The sequence below is a fragment of the Anser anser genome (assembly GCF_964211835.1).
Source record: "Anser anser genome assembly, chromosome: 8".
Classification (NCBI taxonomy): Eukaryota; Metazoa; Chordata; class Aves; order Anseriformes; family Anatidae; genus Anser; species Anser anser.
This window is the reverse complement of record NC_139728.1, coordinates 2267078-2289640: the sequence shown is the minus strand read 5'-3', so window position 1 is coordinate 2289640 and position 22563 is coordinate 2267078. Positions and strand designations below refer to the sequence as shown.

Below are 22563 nucleotides of genomic sequence, written 5' to 3'. Positions count from 1 at the left end.
TTTCAGGCATCCTGATATCAATACTGGGCTGTAAACTCTTGTGTTTTCAGAAACTTTGATAGGAGGCTTAGATATCCGTGTAGCAGGGCTGGCAGATACCTTTTCAGCTGTTCCACTGGAAATTATTGTAGTTAGCTGAAGCTCCTATTATAGCATACACATATGTATCTTACTGATGAGTGTGTTAATACATGTTTTCTAAAGCTTTTAGCCTTTAAGATCACTATTATCTCTGAGCTTTCTCTATTTTATCTTTGTATTCAAATCATAACATTTTGGTATTTGAAGGTTTATCTAGTTAATTGTGAAAATGCATAGCTTTCCAGAAGCTGTCTCTCTTCCCACGTTCCTGCTGCTAGTTGCGTGTACCTCATGGTGTCTCAAATGTTCTTGGGGTCCCAAGACCTGACATTGTTGGGCTGTGCAAACAGAACTGATTTCAAGTTCATAGCTAGTTTGTGTGCCTCAGCTGAATTTTCCACTGAAAGATCTTCTAAATGTCCTCAAATATCACAGGATGATATTTTTGCATAGGTTTGCAATCTAATAATCAACCTGGTCCTAGAATTCTGCATTATTGCATGGAGATCTGTGGTGTCATTGGGACCCTGCACTGCCAGACATCTGTTTGTATGTTGCATCTTACAGAGTTAAAGTTTAGAGATGACCAAAATGTTATATCTGTGTATGTATATCACACACCTTCATCACATTATGTGAATTGCCTGGTAGAAATGTCACATTTAGTTTGCAAGTGCTAAGAAACATAAAATGCCAGGAGAAATAGTAAGAGAGTAGTCCTTATTTCTAGGTCAGTAAGGGTCCTACTTTTTATAAATCTCAAACTTCTCTCTACTTAGAAATATGTAGTTGATTTTTGCTGTGCAAGATTTACTATGCAGCTTATCATTCTGACAGAGAAGCCCCACAAAACTCTAAAATCAAACCTAAACATTTGTCTGGTATCCTATTATATAAAGGTCATTAGGAAAAAGTGAGAAACTTTTTATATTCTCCAAATCATTGTTGATGAATAGGTGAAAACAAAGTGATAGAAGCCTTTCCTAGCATTCTTAAAAGAAGAAAACTGATGTAGGAAAGAATACATAGAGCATATTTTTTGTCTTATGGTCTAAAACGCCAGTGGCAGTAACTGATAGGCTTGTTAATGAACAGGTCAAACTCTATTGGAAGTCCATAGGAGGAAGTACACTTGTTTGCATTTCCTTCAAATCGGAATTGGGTTTTAGTTTTGGATTCTTTTGAAACTGGACTAATGCTGTCTTTGCAGAATTACTGTTGGAGGGAAGGTGGGAGTATGAAAATACAGAACTAATTAAATTAACAGCCTTCCAAAACTCTGAACAAAAGCTACATCTGCTGAGGCATACACACAGTGACTTTGTAATGTCTAATATACTTCCAGATGGCAGACTTAAATATTTCTTCAGAATAATTACACAAGTGAAATTTTAACTCCTACTCTGCTCTGAGACACATTTGCCCATTAAATGAATTCTGAAGTGGAAACTGAGTGTCAGTATCTTTCTTCAGCACTTTTAAAGGACAGTCTAGTTGTACTTTCAATGAGCGATATTGTTTATTTACTGTGTTTAGCAACCAAATTTTGCTGTAAAAATGATTTATTGCTGTAGATGCGTTATCAGTCAGCTTTTTTCCAGAAATTTTAACTCAGATTTAGATCAGAGTATGTGAAGTCATTATTGCTGAGTCACCCCTGGTGAGAGTGCTGCTAAACCTAAGCATTAACACATTAAGCATTTTGGTTTCTTCTGAGTCATGCTGGAAGGTGGTGTAAATAGATTCTACTAGTGTGTCTGGGGAAACAAACGTTTCTGTTGGTCAGAAGAAATTCAAGATAGAAAACTTTTGTGCTGCCGATACTAATAGGAGATCTTTGTCAAATTTAGGTCACATTAGATCATCAGTTTAATAGATTAAACCCAAGCAAAGAAATGAAGTGCAGATGCTGTGTGGACTTTGATTTCAGTGTTTCCTAGGTAATTCAGGATTGTTTCAAAAGTCCAAGGTATGCTTCTATTTATTGTTGCCGTCTCTCTATAATTCCATTTTTCTAGGTATTTTATCTTGCTAACTTTTGAATCGTAAACTAGCTGGGCACACGTGTTCATTTGCATTATACCCAGCAGACTAAAGTCATTGCTTATGAACAGGGTTTCTAAGTGTTCTGGGCCAAGTTCTGCTTTTATTTGTACATGTGCAGGTTTGTGGCTTTCATCTACTTGGGCAAATTTTATAAATTCACTTGTCAATGGATAATGCAGTAGGGTATTATATTCCAGCCTTTATTTTCTTGAAAGAAACTTTGGAGGTACCTACAGAGGGTAGGTGAGAAGTTGATATAAACCCACCTATGTATTCAGAATTTCTTCAGTTTCTGCATTTAGAAGCAATAGAAGTTGCTCTAGATGGAAGAGTTAGAAGTATTTCAACAAGAAAGATGAAAAGGAAATGGGGTTTAAATTGGTTTGTAGTTAATTGCCATAGCCTTTAACAGTATTGATTTTCTAGCAGTAGTAGTATTGTTCTTTGTCCTTACATTTGCTAAACCTGATCAACATTGTGCAACATGAGCCTTTCTTTCTGGAACAAAATCATTTTTAAGCTCAGCTGTTTCTTGCAGGGGCATAACTTTTGGGCACAACTCATTGTTCTATAGTTCTTTCCAGCCATCAAAGAAAACCAGATTCTTCACCTTGTCTTTTTCGTGCAACATGATGCAAATATCAAATTGGTCTGTGCTAACTATGGAGAGAGACCTCCAATTCATTGTAAGATGTAACAGTTAATGTTGCTCTTTAACTTTAGTGGACATGGTTACTCCCTTAAAACAGTAGTAATCAGGACCTGGCTAAAATTTTAAACTGCTTTTCACTTTGACAACATTTCTGTGGCTGTCACTTCTGTAAACAGTAAAAAGGAATTCATATTTAAAAGAAAGCTTATAAGGACTTCTTGCTGTACGAATTTCCGTACTTGCATAGAAAAAAAAAATGTAAATGAGATAATTCTTTCTCATCTATAATCAGTTTGTTACTCCTAAGCATTCCCTTCTAGTCAGATGGAAAAATGCCATGTGATTTTTGTGCCCAATCAGGTATCACAGTTACAGACTAATTAAGTTAGCAGTTCACAAATAACTGATGGCTGGAAGCAGAAATACTACAAGTTGCAAACTAATGGATATGAAACCTGGTTCACCCAAAGCCTGAAATTGGGAACCTTAATAAATAAATACTTTCTCAGTGAATAATTTGGGCATTTCTAGACATGTATTGATGAAAGATGATATATTTATAAATAAAAAATAATACCATGTATTGTAAAACAGAGAACGGTCATTAAAGGAAATCAACTCAATTATCTTTATAATCTAAACGTATAGTTTACCTTTGCAAATATTTATTTTTGTCTTCATTGCATATGAATATGCAAGTTTAGCTCTTTTCTGAATGGATATACAATGGCAGATGTCTGTCTAATCGCTACTCTATTCAAACATTAATTGGTAGAACATATGTAGAATTCTACTAGTCTGAATAGGTATAGGATAGCAGCAGTCTTTTTAATCACATCACTATTCAAACCACTAATTGGTGTGATGATTAAGGGACATTAGAGGGAGCACTTTGACATCTGATTCTTTGAACTGATGTCTGCTCAGGCTGCACTGTATTCATTGTGGCCAGACTGATTTCTTAAATAAAATGCTCTGATTCCCAAATGTGGAAAATATTGCATTAGGATCTATTGAGGTGATTAGGGAATTTGAGAATGATTCTTTTATATAACCAGTGATTGACTGTATATGCGTAAACTATTCATATGAATAATACATGGGTTACTTTGAGTATCAGAAAGAGCTGAGAAGTAACATCAAGAGATTTTCTCTTTTCTCATAGTGTCAATAATTAAATATTAATACACATTTTAAAATGTACCAGTTTAATCATTTAGCAGTCAAATTCCTGCTCATGCATTTTTTAGATTAACTAATTACTCTGCATTTTCTTGTATCGATACCATATGCTGGCATTCGTAACCATTTCACTAGAATAAAGTGGTTTACATGTTTATATATGATAACGCTTAACCTTGCTCTAAGAAATGTATACAATAATCCTTGAATTTTTTGTTTTAGTTTGTTGTAAGATTTTTCTATTAGGATATCTCAATAGCTTCTAATTTGACCGACTGCTCCAAATTAGCGCCTTTATACAAATTTTCAAGTTGTATCAAATTTTATATATTATCTGATGGCAACTTACTCCTAGTGCTTTTATAGTCATCTGCAAAAGGTTCCTTATTACCTTGTGGCTTTCCTGGAGTGCTGTGCAAAACCACCTCTGACCTTGCTCTGTTCCAAAGTCTTCAGGTTTGGTTTTCTTTGGGTTTATAGATAAGACCCCTCAGAAAGAACCTTCAATATAGTGTGTGTGAACTTCATATTCATGTAGTAGAAAGTGGTGGTTGGTCCAGTCTCTGGAGCTATGGTATTGCCATGTGGAAGCGTATTTGCTTTTAGCCTTTCTGGCTGTATTCCTGTTGCAGCAGTTCTGTCCATCTTCACAGGTCTGTGTGTTCATGTTTTTTGCAGTCACTTCTTCCACCTCCCCCCTGTCCAGTTTTATCAGCAAGTATCTGCAACAATAACAGAGTAAAACTTTGTGTTCCTTTTTAATGCTGGGAACAGGAAAACAAGGGGTCAGAATTTCGGCCAGAAGTTGGATACATGTCAATCCAATGCTTTTGCAGATGGTACAGCACATTGTGGAATTGTTCAGTGTGTGAGGCAAAGAAATCATTTCATTCTACTCTGTGCCAGCTAGAAGAGTGAGAAGTCCCTAATATACCTTTATAATTGGGTTATACAAATATCTGTCAAGAAAGATCTAGCTTTGTTTTGTTTTATTGGAGGTAGCCTTGCACAGCACTCAGTGAGAGCCACAAGATAACAAGGAACCTTTTGCATATAATTAAAGAGGACTAGGGATAAGTTATCATTTTTGATAAATGCATTCCATTTTTCCACCAGGGGCTATAATTGCTATTTGCTCCCCCCTTTTGTAAAGGGAAGCATTATGCTGGTCTCTTCTGGCCCCTTGGAACCTCTAGTCTTCAGAGTCTGCCTGTGTAATTGATAGTGGTCTGTGGATTGCTTCATTTATTTCCTTGATGACTCAGTGATATGTGAACATCTCATGTTTTCGCTAAAAATAATACTTCTAGTAGTCATTATGGCTATACCATGCCATCTTCATAAAGAGAACAGAGAAGGCTGTGAATAATTCAGTTTACTCTGCATTGCTTGTTTGCTTTCCTTTCCTGTATTTAACCTGTACTTCTCTTTTTTTCCTCCTTTTCATCTTTATAGAACCTTTTCCTTGTTATTTTTTTCTTCCTTTGTTAACTGAGATTTGCTTAGTGCATTAGCTTTCTGATCTTATACCTACAGTGCCTTTGATGTTCATTTATACTTTAAAATATATATATTTTTACACGTGTATACGTCAGTTTCCCGCTTTTACGATTTTGATATCCAGGCCATGGGGGAGAAATAGTATAATCATAAAGGTCTGAATGCTTTTTTCTTTGCTTTGCTCACAAATAGTTTTCCTTTGTGTGTTTAATTTAATCTCTGTTGGGGTCTGCCCTCTCCCTTGCTTTCCTTTACCAATCAGTATATCTTTCAAGAGACATACCAAGCTGATCCATGAGTCCATTGAAATCATATTTTCTGAAGTCCACTGTCCTCATTCTGTTACCTTCACAACTTTCTAAGCTTAATGCTATCAGAGAGGTAAGTCATCGTAAGACACAGACTTTCTATATACAGCCTGGAATAACATAAATCCTAATAACGGTAAGGTGCAGGCATTCTTTGATGTGGTAACTGGCAAACTTTGTTAGTAATAGTCCTAAAATTTGACTTTAGCTCTTCTGATTTAAAATAGCCTCAACTTTTACTAATTCAGGTATCAAGCTGAAAGACTTTAGACGTGAAGAGGGGAGGAGTTATAGAGTAGATAATCACAGAGCATAATGTTAGTCAAGCTTATTGAGTTAATTGAATGTAAATCCTGTAGAAGAATAAACCTTTTTTAATTTTTATTTTATTTTATTAGACAGAGAAGGTAACTTCAGATCTTTGAACTGAACTAATCTGCTCAAAGGCATGAATTATGAGAAGGTTGTTATTAATTCAACTATGTGAAAGTTATTTAGAATCTGCATCCCAACTTGTAAAGAAGAGTTTCAAACTAATCTGGAAAACAGCTTCAAAAAGTTTATTAAGAATATGAGAATAAGTAGAGGAGAAAAATGGGTAAAGCAGGAAATACAGAGGAAAAAATGAGAACTTTCAGAAGTCGAGTTACACCTGGCCAAGGAAATTAAAACAAATAGTAGAAGGTTATTCAGCAGTATAAAACATAGTAAAAGGTTCTAAAGCTATGTTAATTAAAAGAAATAAAAGAAAAAGGAAAAACAGTGTGAAGATAGGATTATACATTGTAGGTGTTGTCTAAAATCTTTGTAAATTTTTGTCCTAGTTTCAATATAATGGGAGAGGTGGCCAATGGGCAAACAAGTTCAGAAATTGAAAGTACCCCAGGCAGGACAGAGAAAAACTTGGAAAGTTTCATCATTGAAGTCAAGGGGACAGAAAAATGTCCATAAAAGGAAAAAGGATCACAGAGAAAAAAAAAAGTGAAATTACAGGCCTAAGAGTAAGACTGTTAAATAAATCAAGCTATATGTTATAGCACTGGATTAAAGAATAGCCAACGAAGTTCTATATTTTAAAAGATGGAGAAGTGATGGGCAAGTGTAACCCAAATTTGTCTTGTATCAGGAATGTGCAAAATTTCAAAAACAAGTTTTAAAGCAAAGATTTATTAAATTCATTAAATTAAATATAAGATGGAACGAGATATATTGGGCTTTATTGTTAGGGATAGATCATGACACACTGACAGGATTTTTTATTTTTTGCCAGTTAATAATGAAGTATTGTCTGCTTGGATTAGAATAGTAACATAGATAAGGAACTGGCTTAAGGGAATTGTAGTGAGTAGTGCTGAAAAAGTTGCTTCTGGGCTTTTCGCAGAGCTTGTTGAAGGATCAGTCTTCAGCTTCATGCCATTTAACATTTTCATTAATGAGCTTGACATAAATATTAGGAGCATGTGACATGAAAGTTGACAGACAATGTCAATACAGAAGGAACTAGAACATCATAGAAAAAGAACTATATGACACTGAAGTTTAGAATAATAATAATAAAAAGATACGAATAAATTTAATAGTGCATTTAGGAGACTGTACAGCCAAGGGCTTCAGGATAAGAATGACTAGAAGCTTAATGGTTGAAATTAAGAGAGAAGGTGATTTAGAAATACCAGCTGATTATAGGGTGGTTGTTCCATCAACTGGATAAGAACATGAAAAAGTCAAGTGCAGTGTCAGGGTAATCAGATCCACTGCTTCTGGTAGAGATAGGCAGAGAAAGTGCATTTTCATTCTCAGTCATCCGTATCAACTGTTAAAGTTATCAAGGGATTGGAAGTCCTATTTTTTGAGATGAGATTAGAGGAGAATTAGAAGAGTGTGGATAGTCTAGCAGAATAAAAATGTATACTGTTGTTCTCAAGGAACTATGAAATTGTTAATAATTTGGCAACATTAGCATAATGATGCAAAGATACTGTTTAGCTGTCAGTAAATAAAGTCTGGAAGAGAATAGGTTGCTAATGATCAGAGCAGTGAAACACTGTGCCAGGGCCTTTCAGTAGCAGTAGTGGGGACAAAACACCTCACTGCATGTACTGAAGATTACATGACATAACTGAATGTGAAAGCAAGAGAGCAAATCTGATCATTCAAGTTGTCACTTCCAGTCACTTATATGTTTTCACATTTTGGACCATAGGTGTCTGACATAGCATGCTCACAGTTATTGGATAGTCTTTCTCTGCCGATTGTTATCTGTTAAAAGGGGATATCTGTGGTATATAGGAGAATAAATTGCTTTTAAATCACTTCAGATACCAAAGTGATGAGCGCCATTGAAATGTTCATGGAAAAAATAGTTCTGCCTTCAAGTATGGTTTTGAATAGTGTGCAGTAAATAAGTAAATAATGTGCACACTGAGCACAAAAAGACTACACACTAAGCACAAAAGTTGCAAGGCTGTTGAGTAGGTGAACGCTCTCCGTTCTGAGTTGGACAGCAATTCTGTGTAAAATAGCATATGGTCATATCATTTAAACCAGCGCTTTAATGCATATGTGCAAAGGGGCCAAATCAAGTTTTGAAAGAATATTCTTTTAAAGACATTTTTGAATTTATGTGCTTGACTTCACAGTGCCCATGTTTGCTTTATGGTGGCCTACATCACCAAGATTTCCTGTGTTCTCCAACCAGCTGTATGTACCCTTACTTCAGCCTTTAATTCCCACAAACACTACTGTAGGAATAAGATTAATAAACAGGGATCGTTACCTGAATATTAGTTTGTCCTAGCCTTACCTATGTGAGTCACTTGTGGTTTCTCCTTACTATTTAACAATTTATAGCTGAGTGATGCAGACTGATGCTGTTAAATGTCTTGCGAAAGCGTGTGTTCTGATGCCACCAATACTCTGCTGTGCAGGCATCAAACTGCTTTAAGGCTGATTGGGCCATATCAGAAATTCCCAAGTAATAACACCAGTTTTGATGCATTTCAGAAACATATATGTAAAATGAACATTTTCTCCATTCTTCATCACAAGTGGCTCAGCTAAATTATGCATTTATCTTCTGCTTTAACATTTCTTATTTCTAGACTCCCCTTCCAGGAGTCCTACTATCCTTAAAATTTTAGTCCCCGGGAAAAAGATTATTTCCATCCTGAAATTGGAAAGACTCTTTTCTTTCTAAGTTGCCATTGGCTGTTGGAAAGAGTTTTCCATACTGTGGAATAAACAGGAGTGTCAGGGAAGATGACTTCATATCTATCCGTTTGAAACTTGGTGTAGCTGATGGTGAATCATCAATATTTTTTAAAGTATGGTCTTAATGAGCATTTGATTCTACCTTTTGAAGACTGAATGCCATAAACTTAAAAAACAAAACAAACAAACAAAAAACTTAGCTTTCACATCTATCACATTTGAAGTTGAATGCCTTTTACAATTCCTCCTATAAGCTCTAGGAACAAACTTCATTTCTTTAATAATTCCACTGTATTTTCAGGTTTTATAATGCTTGGACCACTTCTCCCAACCTATACAAGCTGGAGGCTACTTACTGTCTTTTCTTAGGTGAAAAGCTTTCAGCAGCAACTTTGCAAGGCTGTAAGAAGTCAGAGAGTCTTAGCAACTAAAGCATTCCCAGTAACAGTCCAAGAGTTAGGTGAATTTGTCACAGATGTTATTTGTGTAAGAAATATTCACATTCTATTTGTCAAATACTGGCACAGTAGTAGTGTTACTGGTCAGTAGTAACATGTAAGCTGCTCGCATTTTGCATAGTGTGTGAGAAGGCAGGAGGCAGCACCCATCGCACTCCGCTGCAGCTCCTTGTGCTGTGGAAGCACAAGTGCTATTGTTGGTTCTTCCTCTGGAGTTTTTCTTTCTCATTTATATTTTTTTCTGCATTTATTTGCTACTGAATGGACAAACAATAGGAGAAGGATCTTGCATATATTTGTAGCAATAAGTCCGAAAAACTCCGTTGCCACCAGGGCTCTAGAAAAGCTGTGGAGAGGTGCAGAGTGTTGCTAGGCAACAGTGCACCACCACAGATAGTATTTTTCTTTTAATTTATTTATTCGTCAGTTTGAGTGTGTCCTGCTTGGAGCCATTTGGGTAATAGTTAAGCAAGCACACAGAAATCAGAGAGCCGCAAGAGCAGAATAAAGGAATGCATTATTAAAAAATGGGAAAGGAAAAGCCATGACATAATGAAACAGACTGAGACATGAAATAATTAGTGAGGACCAGGGAAAAAAGTAAACAAATAAGGGGAAACAGAACAGTAGAGGAGAGGAAAAATCCAAGTAATGAAGAAAAAAAAAGGAAGAAAGGGTACTACTGAAGAAAAATTAAAAATTGAAAGCTCAAACAGTTCATACACAAGGGAAATGAGGAAACTGCTGCATAAGAATTAAAAATTAGAGGTAAAGATGACTTCAAGAAGAAAAAAAATTGGTGATTGTGTGTTGAAAGGATAATGATTTTTTGTTTCTATTTGCTTTGCAACTACCCTGTTCTGTCCTACAGCTGTACTTGCACAAATGCAAAAGTGGTAGTGATGCTCAGGAGCGGGGGACTGAGTCCAATATGTTTTGTAGAAAGGAAAAATACTTTATAATAAGACTTCCAGTGTTATTTAGAAAATACTGATTGGTGTAAGTTTGAAAATAGCACTTTCAAAACTAGTTTAGTGCTCTTTATTGTAAAATGTAGATGATTGCACTGAGGGTACCAGGTTAAGCTCTGGCTGCAGGGAGAGAGTGGGTTGTTCATGTTCTCCAAGTTAAACACATAAGCAGCGGCAAATCTGTCCTGTGCGGTGTTCTGGGAACTAAAATCCCTTTACTTGCAATAGTTGGACCCACTTCTAGACTTGAAAGTAGTATAGCCATGTGAGGAAAATGCTATGACAGAGCTAGCCCTGCTAAGAAAGCCAATTTATTAGCTCAAGAACTGTGCTACTTCACCCAGCTGTTCCATTTTATTTTGTCATGGGGAGTGTTATTTGTGGGACCTGAACCAGAGTCCTCCAAAGAGCACTTGTACCGAGGAGCTTTGCTCCAGGCTTTCTTTAGAATTTTGGCATCAGATGTCCTTGCTTCCTTGAGGATTGCTGAGGAGGGTCTTGTCTAGTGCTTCATGGCATGCTTGGTATTGCTCACCTCATCTTGAACACAACAATTTTTAAGACTGACAGGAAGGGGAATACAGCAGTCTGAGGTGTCTAAACGCAGGCCAGAAGCTTTTGGAGATGAAAGCTACTCAGGTGGTGACACAAAATCTTCTAAAGGGATAAAAACCTTACAAATAAGACTGTAAATGGAGCACAGAACTAGAAGAGAGCAGAGTGTAATACTGAGGTGTTGGATGCTCTGAGATGTTAAATGGAACTGAGACCTGAGGCTATACATTTATCCTGGATGTTTTCAAGTGATATGCAAATAAGCAGCATTACAGAAGCATTCTCCTAATACTCTTTCTAATGTTGACTATAAAAAGCACTTTTTAATGCCCTGTTGATGGATGTAGCTGTGTATAAACTGTGTGCTTCTGTGTATGGGAGAGTTCTCATTCATGTCACTTCCTACAGAAAAGAAACAGATACAGTTTATTCTTTTGTTTGAATCGGGAGAGTCTCAAGTTTGTTAAAGATGCATGGTATCTTATTTGAAGAAAATTATGCTTATTTGAGAAATTTTTACTTAGTTTTTGATCATGTCTGTGTATCTGTAAATAGATGACAGAACAGATGGTGATGACTTTATAAGATCTGCAGCTAGTGTAATAGCCCTATACCTCTGATTTTCTGCCTAACTTCTGAGAGGTGAAAAAAAAATATTACAGCAACAGTGTTTATACTGTCCCGTTCTGTGTTTTTTTCTTTTTCCCAGACTTATCTTGCTGTCATTTTAGCAATGAGTGTAAGCATTCATTTTGACTAAAAATTAAATTAGTTTGATGCATATTTAAAAATATGTAATTGTGTTGACTGTTAAAGAGTTTTGGTTCCCAGAAAAACAATTTGTTGGTTCTTTTTTCATACTTGTATATGAATTTCAGCTTCATGAGTGTGGTAGTGATGCTTCTATTGCTTTCCTTTGACTTCATATAAATTACGGAGACCATTGTCTTACTCTACATGTAGCCTGTAGTGTTACAGTAAGATTTTAGATACCAGTCAGTGATGAGGACAGTAAAGAATGCATACAAATGTATTAATCCTATAACTATTTTTAGGGAAATTTGAAGGAAAAAAAAAGGCAGTTTTTCCTCTGACTTAGTATTTTAGATTGTATTTAATACAAAATTTATTTCAATCCCTTGTTTTCCTGAATATGTCAGTTCTGTCTTTTGAATCTCAAATAAAATGGAGATAGAAGAGATTGTCACCTATCTTTTTTTCAGAGATGCATGCATTGTCAGCTCATGTGTCCTCTCATGACGTATCCTGCTGTCATCCACAGCTAGTTTGGAGTCAATGTGTAGTTGAAAACACAAGAGCTGAGGTAGCCTTTTGTTGGTGTTTATAACACAGTGTACAAATAAGCTTCAGATTACTACAAGTCAAATTGTTCTTCAGTTTCTCATGAGGAATGATAGTGATGGAAAAATCTGATATAAAATGCCAGCATGTAAGGCAACCACACCAGGGTCTTGCTACAAGGGTTATGCTGTGCTGGCTGCAGCCGTTTTCCTAATTCTTATGCCTTTGAGTCTGGTAGATGGTACTCAAGTAAACTTAATATTTCCATTTATTTCTCTGGGGAAATCTAGTCTCAATTTTATATTTGGCTTTGCCTGTGGTAAGTACCATCAACCGTCACATGAGGAAACTTGTTTCACTGCTATCAAAGTAATTTTTAATGCTGTAATGCTGATTTCTAGATAATACAGTAATCCAGAATAGAAGTGTATATACTCTACTTTCTTGGTGCTACACAAAATCAGAGGATAGGATCTTAATATTTTCTTGTCTAATTGTTACAGGTTTTTTTGTTTCTGTAACTGTCTATAAGATCTATAAGATTAGGAGAGGTGGCCCTTGGTAGGACCTTGCCTATTCGGTTTGCTTATTTAGGAAAGAGGTTATGCAAATCATGACAAATAGCTTATGCAGATAGGCCTCTGCATGAGTGGTTTTGAAAGTTGTCATGTTAATTTGTCGAGTATTGAGGTAACTGCAGGGAACTGTAGTGCATGATGAGCACAGAAACTCAAAATAAAATGTTTTATAGAGGAACCTTTGCAAAATACTGTTGTTCTCATCTTGTAAGAGATGAAAAGGGATCTTGGGCTGAGGAAGCAAGCCTGCTAACGTGTGCATTGCTTTTATTTCCTTACATAGGGCTGGACTCTATCACTTCATGATGCTGTTTAAAATCTTTTTAACCTTATTTTTTGAAAAGCTTTTATATTCAGTAATTCTGTAGCTATGGATGAAGAATAAGAGGGATCCTGTAAGTAGTCTCAAACATATTGGATTAATTCCTTAAGTTCTTGGTCATTCAGTTTCTGAAAAAAAAACAAAACACCAAAAACCACAAAACTGTGGGCTTCTCGGTATGTGTTTTTTCTTTATGCTCTTTGTTGAAGGTCAAGAACACAATCTGTTCCTTAGGAGTGGAGTTCTACCCACATTTTAAACATTCTTCTTTTTTTTCCATGTTATGAGCTCTGTAAATGTTAATTCTCAATGTGATTCTGGTCTTTACTTACATACTCTCATTTTATTTAATCTCAGTGAGTCAGGGGAACAATATTTGCTTAAGCAGAGTGAAGAATCCCAAGAGAAAAGCTAGGCTGAGGTACAGGAAAGTACTGGGAAGGAGCATAGCATTTGGGATATTTGTTTTCTTAATAAACCTTTTTTCAGTTCTATTTTCACTGTCAATTGAAAATAAGGTATTTAGAAATTACGTTAGACTGTGTGTAAAGAGACTGTGTCTCTTTACTTAGACTGCATGCCCTGAAAGAATTATATTGTAAATTCATGCTCTGAGCCTTAGAGAGCTTGAGGATTCGACCGTCAAGAATGGGTCCCAGATAGTATCTTGAACAACAACTGTGAAGGCCCTCATGTGGTGCTCAGACCTTCCAGTGTGAAAAAGGCAGGACAGCAGCCTCATTAAAAAATAAAGTGTCTAGATGAAGTTCTTATCATATTCTAAGAGATGATGTGTATTGCTCTCTGCTGCAGAGCCCAGTACCACACAGGGAAGCACCCTTAAGAGTGTCCTTTGGATGCAGAGGGACCTTATTGCTGGAAGCTTATTGCTAAGTCTTCCCATTGCTCTAATGATCAGATTTAATATTTGTTCTAGGAAGAGGAGGAAAAAAGTGGGAGAGGCAAGGGTTTTCTTTCTTGTTCTCAAAGTTTTCTGCCTTTTAAAGATGAATCATAAGGGGAGGAGCGTTATAAAATGTCCTGTTTAGTGGTATCACCTGCATTCTCTCCTTTTATTATTTCCAGCTGTGCCTCTGTCTTGCATATTGTTAGCTTTTTATTCTTTTTCTGAGTTCTTTGGTCTGTTATTCTTTGTGTGTGGTATGCTTGGTCCTTTCAGAATGTCTTTTCTCATCTTCCCCGTATCACTACTATCTGATGTGTTACCCATTGCCAAAACACGTGGTGTCTACATCTGCTCTGACAACAGCAGGTTGGATGCAAGCAAGATTCCATACCCTTGTGTGAACATGAAGGCTGTTATAAATTTGCCACTTGAAATTTGTGCGTGAAACAGCATGAAAGGGAAGTTAGCAGAATGCCAACTCATATCGGAAGAACTTTCACAGTCCCGGTAAAATTGCAAACTAAAGTGTTATGTATGTTTAACAAGTAATTAACTTTTATATAATTACCTGTCTTTGAGGATTATATGCATCACTTTATAAACTGAGAGAACTATACAAATTCTAAAACTGTCTGCTTCCACTTCAGAATTCCCAGTTACATGGGCAATATTTCTGGTAATTGGTAACAAAAAGCGTACAGAGTTTCAGAAAATACCTCGTGCATTGGAGTTTCCCGGTATGAATCCTGTCTTACCAATACATTCTTGTTTGTGGGGAAAAAGTGTTATGTGTGAGTTTGCATGCACGCTATTTTTAGTGCCTTAAAAATAATTTTCCTCTAGATGAACTGAAAAGAAATAACATGCTTATGCTAATGAGGCATTGATTACAGCCACCCACGGTTCTACTTAATATATTTCTCTATTGATTTTTGTTTGATTACTAATACTTAGAACTGGTTTTCTGTTGGAAGTCTGCTATTTTTGGTGTATTGATATCTGCATTTCTCAAAGAGCCTGTCTGGCCAATGTGACTATCACATAATGAAAAAATTGTTACAACAAATGTTCATGTATTATGAATGACATGCTGTCAAATGTTATGTAAATACCTGAGGGCTCAATATAGTTTCTGCAGATATTAAGAATATATGCATGTTTTAAAAATACATATTTTTCATTTGTGAACAGCTGGTCAGGTACCAGTTTTAAGCTGCTTTTCCCTCTGTTTAGAATGAGAACCCCTTGAGAATGAGTCACAGCAAATGGAAAGGAGGAATTTAGTAGGTGGATATTGTTTAGATTGTAATATCTTGCAGATAGGATCAAACAATCCTTTTTCTTTCTTGTTTAATTTTTCAACAACGCTCTGTAGATAAAACAAATGCTGTTAACTCTTTGGCAAATGGCATCTGTTTTGTTTAGTTGCTCAATATGAAGATAGTTTAAGGGGGCTTCCTATATGAAATACAGCTATTGACTACTGAATAACTTTAATTTAAGCACCGACATTATAATAAATGCAATACATAAGTCATTTTACCCTATAGCAGATGGGTGCTTAAGTCTGCAAGAGAAGATCAATGGAACAATTTAGCTTTTTGTGTTGTTTCAGTGTAGAAAGACAGTCTGTTCCAGATCAAGAGAGGTCTGCTAAGAGTATTTAGGTTTTATTGTAATAAAGCGCAGTGTTACATAAGTTCACATCAAAAGAAGTAGAAGTACTATTGCAAATTCATAGCAATTGTCTATTAGTCTGTTTTTAATAATTTTTCTTTTGCATGTAATCCTGTTTAATTAGATTATACTCTATCTGTTGTTTCAAGACTCCATAAACAGGAGTCTTATATACCAGCTGCCAGAGCAGGAGTTACTGTCTAAATGATATTCACAATGAGTATTTGGAAGGTTTACAATTATACCCTTGCTAATAAATTGTGCTATTTTCCCCAACAGTTTTAAGTGCTAATCTTCAGAAGGCATTTTAAAATTAGCTAAAATTCTGTCAAGAGATTTACAAAAATTGTTAGCATGAAGATAATTATGTCACAGTCCTTGGACTCCATCTCTGATTGTGTGCATAAATCAGAAAATGTCAGCTGTGTTTTCCCTTAATAATTATCCTTGCAGCAATATATTACAGTTTAGATTACTATTATAATGTTGCTTTAGGTTTATAAAACACAAGATAGTTGTTTCTAAAGTTTTCTACTGATGAAATGTATCAGATTTCCAGAATAGCAAGCGTTTATTGGTGCTAACACTTTATTTATCGATAAGGTCAATATGGAAATAATCACTCTACACTTTTTACACATGGACCTTTTTATGACCTAAAAGAAGTCAGCTTTTTTATTACAACTTTTTAAAAAAGGTGTCTGTTCTACAGTACGGACAATATTTTCAGAAGAGCAAGCTGATGTGTCCAGCTGTGTGGTGTGTGAGGGGATTATTTTTATTTTTTGGAAATCTGTCATAGCTACCTCTGAGGAGGTAGGTCGCAAACTGAAACATGGAGATGGCTATGTCCTTCAGAATTTGGACCAGCACTCCAAAATCTAGGTACAAGTACATTTAGCATACACATTTTAAAATTTGGCTGCAAAAACAGTAGAAAATTAAGACACTGTACTCTGTAGGAACCATTTTCATGGATTATAAAGAAAAATGGGATAAAAATTTTGGTTTAGCATTAGCACCAATAGTTGACATAAGCTTAACAGGTGAGAGTGATTCTAGCTTTTAAATGTTATATGTTCATTATGATTTTTATACAGAGGTCATTTTACAGTAAAAATGTAAATTTTTTTAATAAATGTTTGGAAAAAAAATAAGCTTCCTAAGAAAATTTCCTAAATTCATGTGGAAGCAATGAATTTTAAGAATTCAGCAATCCTACTTACCTACAAACTTTTTTCATGGGGGAGAGAGAGGAAGAGGGTATTTTAGGTAAGGCTTCTGATTTGGCAGCATAACAACTAGGATAAGAGATCTACTCAACTTCAGTGTCACAGGCTGCCTTACAATAGGTCTTACACTGTTGTCAGATCAAAAGATTTTATTCCTCAACTATCTAGAAATGTGTGCAAGACATTATCTGTAATACTAATGCTTTTGAAAGTCTTAAGTGAAGTATTTCAGGATAGAGCGGAATGTGGCTTAATGTGATCCCACTCTTATTTGACTGGATGGAAGACTTACAGTTGATTTTGATGGAAATAGGACCACTTTTATCAGTACTGTATTACAGAATGGGCAAATTTGGGTTTTGGTGTTCTCAAAACTATCTTAGGCCTGTCACAGCAGAGCAGATAGCGATGCTTTTGTGACTTAAGGAGATCCTCAGTGGTGATACCAGGTGGTAGACCAGTTTTGCTTTCTGAGTGTTGCATTTGACCCTCTAGACCAAATCAAGAATTGTTTTTCTAATGACTAAGTCAAGCAAAGAGGGCTTTTAAATCCAAGACAGAAACATATACAAGAAAGCTAAGCTGACAAGACTTGTTTTAAAAAAAATGTGACTTTGCTTTTTCCAGAATCCTAGAATTTTATTTAAAACTAGAGTAACTCTCTGTTTATATTTTCTAGTTATGTGAACTAGAGATAATGTGTTACTACAGCTAGTATCAAAGTGTAAAAGTCTTTTGAACTTGGTAGTTGCTAACTACCAAGTCATATATATATATATTTTTTTTTTTTTGTTATAGAAGCTTTGTTCATTAATTTTCGTTCTTCCTCATCTTCATATATTCATCCTTCATCAATTCATCTTTCTTATTTCTGATTGCATGCCTCACCAGTATGCTGTGTGTAATGCCACAGATACTATGGATATCTAGGGTACATTGTCCTTTTTAACTAGTTATCACATAGTTTTATTTAAGATCTCATACGATAAATAAGCCATTCATTTATATATCCAAACAGTTCCCTTGACTTTTTTGCTTCATTTAAAAACCTTAAGTATTTATTCTTTAAGAAGAAACACAGGATTTATTTTTTGTGGCTTTTTGACATGCATTGATAGTTTGACTTATGATGACCATGTCCCTAATCATATCTCTGCCTACTTATTTTTCATCCTGAACCTTCTCAAAGGTGATATTTAGTTTAGTGTCATACAGCACTATAGATCTGCCAACATCAATAGCATATGGAGTAATATATAATTATTCAACCACAGAGTTTCTAGACGCTATCTGTACCCACAGAAAATCAGAAAATCACTTCAGAAAATCACTTGGCAGTAAGCCTCCAAAACCATTGTTAGTGTTTTGATTTTTCTACTTGAGCTGCTGCTAAAAAAAAAAAGGGGGGGGGGGAGGGGAAGAAACACACCTGGGAGTTTAATTGCTCATTATACTTAAATCTGCAAAGTATTGTGGACCAAAACACGCTTTCCTGTGCAAGATGTATATAGATATTAACCTGGATGTTGTACTAAAGTTTCATCACTTTGTAGATGTATTCTTCAGAGTATTCTCTTGCTCAGTTTCATGCATATTGGTGGCCTTTCTCATAGACTGATATTCTTTTAGAGGGTCTAGAGATGTAGTGTGCAACCTGATACTCAGAGCTATGAAGAAGTAGCATGTATAGACCTGTAGCCATGCTTATATTTTGGTCTTTCAGACTTCTGTTCTCTTTTCATTGAGAGGATTGAATCCAACGTAAGTTTTGGATTACTGCAGCTCTAACTGGAAAGCAGTAGGTATAATCAATAGTTGCTTATTCTCCTGTTCAATATGTATGCAGTAAGTGATGATATTGTACTATGAGGTTATCTTCCTTTAGGTGTTTGTATCTGCCTCTGTTTTTGGTCATTTTTTGCCTAATGGCTTTCCAGCTACTGTACCTTGGATGAGAGCTGTTTGGCTTAAAGTAGCTGAGAAAGAAAGACGTGATATCGTCCAGAAACAATTGGCAGAAGTGGTAAAAGTAAGTTAATCTTCTTGCCAATTGAATTATTATAACCCCTATTATTTGAGTCTTTAAAGTGTGTTATATTGTTTGTCCTGGATTATCTATTCATTTCCACATTGGGTTTGTTGTTGAGAGGGAATTTTTGTGTAAGACAACATGATCACAGCATTTTCTTTAGAAATGAGCCACCTTTGTTGCCCTTCAACTGACTAACACGGTATGGTCTACATAGACAAAGAATAAATACCAGCTGAACAGAATTTGGTGACTTACTCATTTTAGGAGTTTCTACTTAGAGACCATCAGTTATTTTCTGTTGTAGGTTTAGGGAGGATTTAGTTCTGTTTGATAATATCTTGTGAGCTTTCAATTTTCTGTCATTCTCTACATACTTTATACTACAACATCAAGAGAAATGCGTGATGGTCAGATTTTCCTGAACCTGTGCTGAGATGCTGGTGGCACAGGGCTGTTAATAAATGGGCTTTCCTCTTACAGTGCTTGGAGCTGTATTCCAAATGGTGTTTCCTTTGGTCTGTTTTCCAGGAGGATGTGAGGTTTGATTGTGTTCTTGCACAGATGCTTTCGGTTTAATACGTATAAATCTGGAATTCTTTATTTATTAGTATTGTCAGTTTGGATTTCTTTTGTGTACGTGGTAGGAGCTGAAAGTCAATGATTGCTGATCTGAATACTGGAGTATTTAATTGTAGAACTCCCTTTCTTTCTTGTGTAATCCCTTTGAGTTTTTGAGTAGGATTTTGCCATACAAAGGCCATCTGATTGTAATAAAAAACAAAGCCAAATATTAGATTAGTCATGGGATAAGATTTACTACTACTTAAGACATTTGTCTTTTTAATAAGGGAAAGAAGATTGCAGCGTTCCAAATGTAGGTTTGTTTGTTTTTCCTGCTCAGAAATGCAATGTATTGTTAAAGTATTAAAACTTTATGTTAAAGCATGTATGATTTTATTTAAAAATAACATTAATTGAACAAGCTAAGATATCTTGTTAGGCCATTTAGAAATATATATTTTCTCTCCCATAATGCTCTTACAAGAGCTGGTAATTGAATATAATTATAATAATAAAGAATCAATGCACAAAAGAAATAATAGGTAACGTTTACTGTAACTCTTTCAGATATCAACTTGCAAATTAATTCAAATATTAAAACCTAAAAAGCAATATGACGACATAACAGTTCGTATATTCTGTTTGAAGATACTGCATAAAGAGCCTGACAATGGTGTCTTCATGGTTGTTAGCAATAGTAACCGTTATGGTTGCAACTTGTGTTTCTTTTCAACCCATGTGGAAAAATGATGCCTCCCAGAGGTAAGTTTTGGTATTGGCGAAAGGTGCTGCAAAGAACAGGGGTACCTCAAAGACTCGTGGGTTGGAGGAGCCTCAAGACAATATAAAGTCCTATGGACGATGCAGGTGTTCGGAGAACTCTTGTTTGCTGGTATTTCACACTCACTTTAGACAGATATAAATTTCTGTATTACCCAGCATCTGCTGAATCAATTTTACTGCCTATATGGGAGTAGGAGAAAAACATTGGCACTCTGGAGTAATGGAACTAGTCACACATTTAATAATAAGTAACAGAACATAGGGAAGTTTTATTTCATTTATTGTTGCAAAATCGTTGGCTTCATATTACTTTTAGAAATACTGGCGAGCTCTAATCTGGAAAATATATCAAATCCTTGAGATATCCACAAGCAATTAATCTTTTCAGTTTCTGTTTTAAAAATTGTAGAGCTAATAAAGCTAGGTTTGTTATAACAACACTGCCTGTTTCATTGGAATAGAATTTATAACTTCTATTATCGTAAATACACATTTAGGTTTTTATTCTTGTGTGTGTGTAGTAGCTTTGTTGCCTTGCATACTGATAAAGGAAAATTTTATTTTCCTTAAAAAAAAAAAAAGGAAGGAAGGGAAAAAAGTGTAAATTCTGTACATTTCATTACGGAACATTTATAAGATGATTTCCATGACAACCATATAATAAGATTCATATTTACTTTGTTTCTGAGTTCTCAATGTCTTTTTAATGACTCCTGTGTAATTAAAACAGAATGCATAATTTGTGAGATTACATAATATAAATCAGTTTTGTTTGCATGATGCTGAATAATGTCAATACATGCACAATATACTGTTTAAAAGCCTTACATGGATTCTTCCATTTGTTGCAGAACTGTGAGAAACTAGAAAATAATTTTGATGACATCAAGCACACGACTCTTAGTGAGCGAGGAGCACTTCGAGAAGCAATGAGGTAAGTCTGGGTCACCATAGCAACAGTCACAGATGTGGTAAAGAAAGAGTCATTCTTCATTATTGGGGGAACAAATGAGTTCATTGCCACCATTCAGCTCTATTCTCTAAGGTATTAATTTGTCAGTGGAGAGGCTTCCCTTGAGGCTGTACTTTGGTTTTGAAGCTGCATAAATGTTAAGCCTGACTGCACAGTAAAAAACGTAAATGTTTAATTTGTTATTTAAAATGCTTAGGGGGTGCCTTGCTTTATATTTATACTAAACTGTGAGTGAATGAAAATATTGTTCATCTAAATTCTGTAAGTGTTAAAGAAATTGTATAATGCTGTTTGAACAAACCTGTGTTTGCTTCTAAATTGGATTTGATTTTTATGTATGTAGTGGCCTGTGTACTCTGATTTTATCACCATATTTACATGATTTTGGTTTCCTTAATGGAATTTTAAAATGTATCATGTATTTCATATATTGTAGAGATGTATATTTTGCTTAATATCCTCTTATCACTTCACGTAATGCTTATTGGAGTGGGGTTAAAAGTAGTCAGTACACGAATCTTTTCCTAACACCATTACTTGCGCTGTAGATTATCTGGGAACAGGACTCCAAAGAAACTCACCAGCTATAGTGCCCGAATAAAGGGAATGATTGGTGTGATAAAAGGAGGTGGATTTAGAGACAGGTTTTCTAAAATAACTTGCTAAATAAATTCAGAAAGAATGGTAATTTTAGGATTATCTTTGTATCAGAAAATTAGAGTAACCTATACTTTGAAAGGTTTTGAAAGACAGTAAGGTGTAATGATGCACACATCACTTCATTTCACTTGCCTAATGTCAAAGTAACTTCTTAAATTTGCATTTGCACAGTAAAAAATAAAAACAACAAAAATATTGAGAAGAATTTGAAAAACTAATGACACCCATTTGCTATGATTGTGTTCGTAATTCCTTTACATTTATGGATGCGTGTGAATGACTTTATTTGTGTGACTCTGAATGACTTTATGTTCACGATGCTCGTGTCTCATGAACACTGCTATGAATAACTGTTTGTAAAGATGTTTTGCAATGAAATGCAACCTGCCTCTTTTACCGCCTTACTTATTACCTCCAAATTGTACTCTTTCCTTTCTGAAATATTCAGAAAATGATTTCAAATAAAGATTTTAGGGGACATTTGGTGTGTGAAACTACTTTTAGTATTTTCAGCAAGCTGGGTTTCAAGTTGCTGGTCTCCTGTAACAACATTCCATGGATGGTTTGCGGCGT

General features: G+C 35.4%; 1 protein-coding gene across 7 annotated transcripts in view; it reads left to right on the top strand.

Moving 5' to 3' along the window:
• Nucleotides 1-22563, top strand: part of DPYD (dihydropyrimidine dehydrogenase) — a 355784-nt gene that overhangs the window by 34444 nt on the left and 298777 nt on the right. For all 7 annotated transcript variants that reach the window (XM_083846247.1, XM_083846246.1, XM_083846248.1 and 4 more), the window contains one exon: nucleotides 21209-21291. In XM_083846247.1, the coding sequence (XP_083702373.1) occupies nucleotides 21287-21291 (5 nt within the window). In that variant the 5' untranslated portion in view covers nucleotides 21209-21286. The remainder of the gene's footprint in view (nucleotides 1-21208; nucleotides 21292-22563) is intronic.